This window comes from Montipora capricornis, chromosome 13 (genome assembly GCF_036669925.1).
Source record: "Montipora capricornis isolate CH-2021 chromosome 13, ASM3666992v2, whole genome shotgun sequence".
NCBI lineage: Eukaryota > Metazoa > Cnidaria > Anthozoa > Scleractinia > Acroporidae > Montipora > Montipora capricornis.
In genome coordinates, this window is record NC_090895.1 from 48,141,841 (window position 1) to 48,149,033 (window position 7,193).

General features: G+C 37.4%; 1 protein-coding gene across 1 annotated transcript in view; it reads right to left on the minus strand.

Moving 5' to 3' along the window:
• Positions 1–3,164: 3,164 nt before the first annotated feature.
• Positions 3,165–7,193, minus strand: part of LOC138030922 (uncharacterized) — a 5,048-nt gene continuing 1,019 nt past the window's right edge. Inside the window, exons 1-2 of the mRNA XM_068878779.1 lie at positions 6,090–7,193; positions 3,165–3,252 (exon numbers count right to left, since the gene is read on the minus strand). The exon at positions 6,090–7,193 is cut by the window's right edge and continues 1,019 nt beyond it. Of these exons, the coding sequence (XP_068734880.1) occupies positions 3,165–3,252; positions 6,090–7,193 (1,192 nt within the window). The remainder of the gene's footprint in view (positions 3,253–6,089) is intronic.

Below are 7,193 nucleotides of genomic sequence, written 5' to 3' on the forward strand. Positions count from 1 at the left end.
ATTGTGCGTGTCTCTCTCCCTTAGCTCCTGAAATATGCGTACACAACCATTAATTGTTATTTGGTTCTGTAGTCAAAGAAGGTCAAACCTCAACGTTTGTCACCTCCTTCTTGATTTCCTCAATGTTTCCCCTGAGAGAACAAGAAATCATTTGATTCAAGCGATACAATTCAAAACTAGATCATAGGATATGGTATTTTCCGGGTGGGCCAAGACTGACATAGACCTACAGTCCCGGACAAAATTGTTGAAACACTTTACAATACCTTGCCCTCCTACAATGTTGTTTTGACAATTGGGCTCAGAAACTGGCGTTAAAACAACATTGTGAGGGGAGAGTGTGCTGCGAAAGCTTTAGATCTGTATAGTCGTGGACTGTTCCAACGAATTTTGTCACAGACTGTATTTGTGAGGAATTTAAACTATTTATAGCACGTGCTGACAGGGTCATAAGTGACACAACTTTGCAGTCGCCTTCATAACCGGTACTTTAGCGCTGCGTAACTTTTTTATTCGTAACTGAGTTTGATGTACAGTGTTCGAACTTGTTTTGTTATATATGGACAATGATAAAATAAGCGAAATTGTTTATATTTAGCTAAGAAGAGAGTCATGATCTGAAATATGGTTTTTCTTGCTGCCACTGATAGCGTGACAAGGGCACGAGCGTATTTGTTTTATCTCGCATTCAAAGGTTTTCTCTTCGTAAAGTAGCTAAAATGCACTAAATTTCTCCTAAAAGCGCTTGGAGATTAATCAATGACGATTTTCCTGGAACGGAAAGCACATACAAAGGTTTAATAGTTAAGAGAAAACCTATCCAGCCATTGTTTAATTCAGGACGCCCATGGAAGTTATGTTATAGAATGCAAGGGAGGCCCACAAGAGCGAAGAAGGCTGGGTTTCTAAAATGGCTGTATCTGTGAGAAAAGTTTGTCGCTTTCTAACTTCTAAAGGATATTACTACCTACAATCAACAAAAAAGGACTTTCGACTTCTTGGATGTGCTAAAAAGATGAAGATTTGCTCTAAAAATGAGATGACAACATACTGAATATATGTGGACGAAGGATATTGCCTTTTACCTTAATGTAGTTTCCTTCAGGAGGTCTTATAAAATACTAACTGATGCGGTATTTTACATAAAATGATGATGCATCGCCAACTGTCAAATATTGTCACGGCTTAAAACTAGTTTGCACATATATGTATTACCTGGCCCAATGTTACGCGAGTAGAATTTCGTAAGACCCGGAAAATTTAAAAGAATACTTTTTATGTTAGTACAGTTTTTATTTTATAACTCTTTGACAATTTCTGTCGGTAGGAGACATGGAAATGCAGGAAACACAAGTTATAGCTATCAAAAACACGAATTTCGCACAAGGATAGAAACTTATGACACTTGGTGTAAAAACGTGTTTACTTTAGTTCATTGCGTGAGCAACTTTGTAACAAAATGGTGACACGCAGTTTAAAAACGTAACAGTATTAGACGCTTTCTACTGACTGTTTTTTCATAACAGCTCCATTGTAGGCTAATTTGATATCGCTTAACATTTTTTCAAGTCGAATTTCGCTACACAAAACCAACAAGAGAAGAAGACAACGACATTGTGTTAGTGTGCACGAGTCACCACTGTATTATTTAAATTTAGCAGGATACTTTTTCTCAGTGCATTGACAGCGTCACCATGCACATTCGCCTCAAAAATGGCTATTTTCTCTCCTATAGTGTCCAAAACAATCGATTCACCTTCTGTGTTTACTGCCCTTTCTGACTGTTTGATCATCGTGGTTCAATTGTGCATATTTCTCACCAAAAAAGCTTTCTTAAAAATGGTGACTCATTGGTGACTCGTTGAATTAATTACAGATGCACGCTAATTAACTTTGTGAGAAGATCAAGGCCGAAAAAAACGGGAGCATGGGGAAATACACTGTTGTTCCTTTTCGGGAATTTGTGCCGCATGAAATGAATGGAAAGACTTTCCACCAGCGATCGCGCATCTAACAAAGGTGAACTCTTCCTTGCTGGTGCAAAATATTGGAGAATCGGGTGAAAAGTCAACATCCCGTGCGGAATGTGTTTTGAGTCTAGGTAAATGCACTTTGTGACCTGCCAAAAGAAGCGAAAAATCGTGCCGTGCGTTAATTTAGGGACACCAACGAACGTCATTTGAGAAAATCACTTCATCGCTGTCTGTACTTACAGTATCAACCAAAGCGATCCTGGTCGTACCAGGATTACAAAACGGTTCAAAAACAGAGTTTAGAGGAATTATAAAGTGTTTTGCCGTAACCAGCAACCCCCGTTAACGAGATATTACGATATTTTCCTTCACGGAACAAAACTCGAATGGCCTCAGCAAATTCATCCTGGTTAAGGTCGTTCCTAAGCAGAACATGCTCAGCCACAGTCAACCTTCTATGAAATGGCGTATTTTTTTTTTTTAACGAGAAACAACCAACCAAATTCAAAGAAACCTGAACATGATGTATGTTTCATTTATTGTCGAATTTATCAGAAATGTGGCGCAACATCACACTCTAGCCCGCTAGAAATCAAGGGTTTCCTTCTCCTAAAATGTAGCATATTTCCCGCCAATTCTTTTCATTACTGAAATTCCTCAAAAATACAGTCCCGGACAAAATTGTTGAAACACTTTACAATACCTTGCCCTCCCACAATGTTGTTTTGACAATTGGGCTATGAAACTGGCGTTAAAACAACATTGTGAGGGGAGAGTGAGCTGCGAAAGCTTCAGATCTGTATAGTCGTGGACTGTTCCAACGAATTTTGTCACAGACTGTAGTTCACTGCCTTTGATTACTGTCACAAACAGGTTACATGATATCAAACTTGTGCTTTATGTGGACACGAGAAAGTCCATGCCAGATTTTGCTGGCTTTTAGCTTTACGTTAGTTATTTATGTTGGGTGTTGTTTTTTTTCATTTAATTTTTGAACATATGTAGTCATTAGACACCAAAGTCAATTTAACTTGGCAAGTGGTACTCAATTCAATTCTTCTCTTCATCAGCTATAGTTCAATGTATTAGGAAAATAATGCCTGTGATATTTATTTTTGACAATTTACATAACTTATTTTTTAGCAGACGCCATGAAAGCTAGGTATCCAGGAACTTCGCCATACATGCTAATTAAGCACTGTAATGTTTTTTGTTTTTGTTTTCCTTTTTCCCCTTTTTTGTCAGAAACATAACATCAATCAGTGGTCCTTGATTCAACCTGTTAAAAAAAGGATAAATTGTGGTTCAATGTGAAATGTGTGTGTGGAAAGGGGGGGGGAGGGGTACAAAAAAACTACAGTTCAATGCATTGAGGGTTTCCAGAAGGTGACTCAAAAGGTGACTCTGAAGATGTCTTCTGCTCAGGTTGTCGAAACGTCAGTCAATGTCATCTCAAACAGTCCTTCTCAAGAGTACACTCACCCAGACGATCATACTTTACTTAGTATAGGTAATCGCATGGGGCGAGTAAAATTCAGGATTAATATCACGCGTGTTTTCAGAAGCTGCGCGACTCGGGCAATTTCAGCAACTTCTGAAAACACAAGTGATATTAATCCTTAATTTTACGAGGACCCATTGCGATTACTTGTTAATAACATAGAGGGCAAAATTTTCTTAACACTGTTGAGGCACCTCGAAAAACAGACAGCTAAGCGGAAACACTCGTTCGCTCGGAAGCAAAACAACTGACAAACAGACAAGCAAGTCAACTTGTTCTTTGCGTCCAAAACGAGTATAGCTGATTGTTATTTACATCCACTCGAGAGGAAAATACGAGTTTCATTCGTGAACAACTGTAAGAACGATTAAACCAAATGTTAAGCTTCAATTTATTTTATTCACCTGTGCTGTAGAGGTTTTTACCACTTGCAAATACTCATCCGTAAACATAGCAAACAGTTTGTCCAAAGAAATCCACCAAATTTGAGGTACTCGTTCCTCCTGTCATGGCAAATTGTTCTGTGACCTTTTTCGTTGAGCTGCAAGATGTCGTGGTAAACTGAAAGCCCTTGACGAAAGGAATCATTTTGTTTTTCAACCACACAATCCCGCTACGCCGGGCGCCATGTAAGTCGATCCAAGTTTTAAGCTTTTCATGAAAAAAATCTTTTGCCCTTCTTCTTGTCACTCGAAAATTCAAATTCCAGATCATCTTTTAAAGCTAGTTCTTAATCTTTATGCCTTTTCGGCGAATGCAGCGCGAATTAAAAGACAAACTTCGATGAAGACGAAGTTGTTTTGCTCAAACAGAAGAAACCAACTGAATGTGGAAGACGTACGTTCAGCCAATCAGGAGCGAGAATTTTTGGCGCTCGACCACTCGTGAGCAAGTAATTTTGCCCTCTTCTCAAGCAAAATTAAGAAAAAATACCCTCTTTATTGACCAATCAGCATTCAGTAATTTTGCCCTCTTTGTTATTAATTATGAAATACATAGTGTTTATTCATAGCAGTTTATATTACAGTGTATTGAGAAAATAAAACTAAAAACGACATTAGTTCAAGAAGCTCTGGAAGGTGGCTAGCCTACCTGCTGATTATGGAAGGTTGCAAGGTACAGGCTTCAGGGTTCACATTAAAATCCGTTATTTAAGCAAACTTAAGTAGGGTTTACATAGTAAACCCACTTAAGGTGAAAAATAACCACAAATTAAAATAAAAATAAAATTAAAATTAAAAATAACCACAATTTACATAGGGTTCACTGTAGTTCTATCTGCTAAACCTTACTTGAAGAACCCCTGAAGGCAATTTCTTCAGGGCTAGAATATTCCTTCTTCAGTTTGCAGGGGTTAAAGGATCGTTCTTAATCTAAGCAACCTTTAGTAGGGTTTATCATACAAGGGTTAAGGAGTTACTCACAAAAAATTGAATAGGGTTCAGCAAAGTTCCATGACATAACAGGATAGTAGTATAGGAGTTGGGGGTTTCAGCGCATTTTTGCAAAAATGCGCTTAAACGCCCCAACTCATACTACTTTCCATTTAATGGCTTCCATCGATGGTTTCCATCACATGGGCGTGGCCAAATATGGGCGTGGTCATTTTCAGTCTCATATTCTTGGAAATCTATATGTTTTATATTTCTGCGAATCTATGCCGTGGCGAGGCAGAATGGATTTTATAGTGACCGTATGCGTAACTTGCCATACCATTGTTGTGAATATATCGCTTGTCATCGAAGCAGGATAATGATACTTTATTAAGCTCATAGCTCCCAAGTTGATGCAAGTTGCTTCTGATCGTTTTCATGGTGTGTTGCATTTGTTCGCTGTTGAACAGTACGTTTTTGTAATTTTCATGAGTGATGTTCTTCTTAATAATATTTTTCTTGAATCTTTTTGCCGTCTTTCCACCTTTGTCATTGTCTTTCATATAGGAATACATTTTTGACCTCAATCCAACGAATTCGGTGATCGGTATACCTGCTGCCTCGTCTTTGAATTTACCGATTACCTTTTTATTTGTCTTGTTGAAATATTGCGAATCTTGAGAATTATCACTGTTGTCGAATTTGTCTTTATCATTCCAAAAGTCTTGGTATGCATCACTCGTTTGGATTTCATATGTCAAGCTGTCTGTGTCTGTGAATAACAATTTTGCTTTGCTGCCGTATTTTTGTTTGATATAATTATAGTGAAAATCATACATTAGTGTCTTGCTAAGATCAAGGATACACATACCCACATATGCCGGCCTGTTTAGGGTTAGTGTTTCTTTGATTTTATGCACTGCCACTAGATTTTCATTAAAGATCTTGCTGCTAACATATGTTGGTTTAGCAGCCATTTTTAATAGTTTGTTTTCATCCGTCACTAATCTGACATCTACTCTTTTTCTAATGTTTTCCATTGTTTTACCAAAGACGCTGTTGTTCATTAGTTTGAAGAAATCTTTCTCGAAAGCATTTTTAGCATTAGTTCTTTTCTGAGTGTTGAAATCGATGTATTGTTTTAACCAAGGAGACTGATTGAACTCTAGTACTCGATGGACTTTTGTTACTTTTAATCCCAAATCTGTATATAATTGTAGGTTTCTGTAATGAAGAACGTACTTTTCTTTATTGCTTAATGTAGGTATCAGTTTATTAACCAAACCGGTTGATACATTGAATTTATCGGCTATTTCTTGGCAATAATTAGAAAGCATATCTTTGTTGACTTTGATTTTTTCAGGTGCTAGTGGGTAGTCATTATGCAGATCATGTAGTTCTTTTGGATATGTTAAGTCGACTTCTAGTATCAAACCCTTTTTACTGTCTTCTTTGTACTTAGCCAGGTTAAGATTGTTGATCTGATTTTCTGTCATCCATTTGAAACCACCAGTTGGTAAATATTGACTCATTGCCCATCCATACAGATTGTTGGCATCAAGATACATGATATACTTTGAGGGCGCCTTCTCATCATATGTTTTCATGTATTTATTGTTTGCTTTACCATGTCGGTTGGCAATATAAGATGTACCACCTCGCATTCCCCTTTCGATGAATTGAAACATGTCAATATCGGTCATAAGCTCTAATTTGATATCAGTCATCTTTAACATAGCATCCCATGAAAGCCCTGGAGACGTGAAATAATGACAGGGGTCTAGTTTGTAGTATTGCAGACATGTCTTTCGAAAGTTTTCAAACACATCAGCTAATAGAAGGATGTCAGATTTGAGATATAAGTCATGGTACTCACCCATATTTTTTAGATTGAAAGTGTTCCATACATTTTGAGCATGTTTGTATTGATCATCTGAGATATGCTCATCATTTAATATACTGTAAAATTCTTCTTTTGGTGGTAGCTTTTCATTGAATTTACCGAAGCTATCCATGAAGTCGTATGGATATACTCCTTTTCGAGACATCAAATCAAGCTTTTCGTTTTCAAATATTTGAGAGGTGTATTTCAATGATTCTTTTGGTAGATTGCTGACCAGTCTGTCAAGACTTGAGCTCATGAATTGGAAACTGTCAATAAAGGTCAGATGATGACCGAGCATGAAAGCCATGTATTTCTCCATGTTATTGGGAATTGCATTTATATTCATTTGGCACTTTTCACCTTTCTTGTTTGTGTATGTATGATTTTTAACTGTCTCACCGATCTCTTGCATTATGAAATGACTGTCATACCCACGTAGATTGTGGAATATCACTGGAATT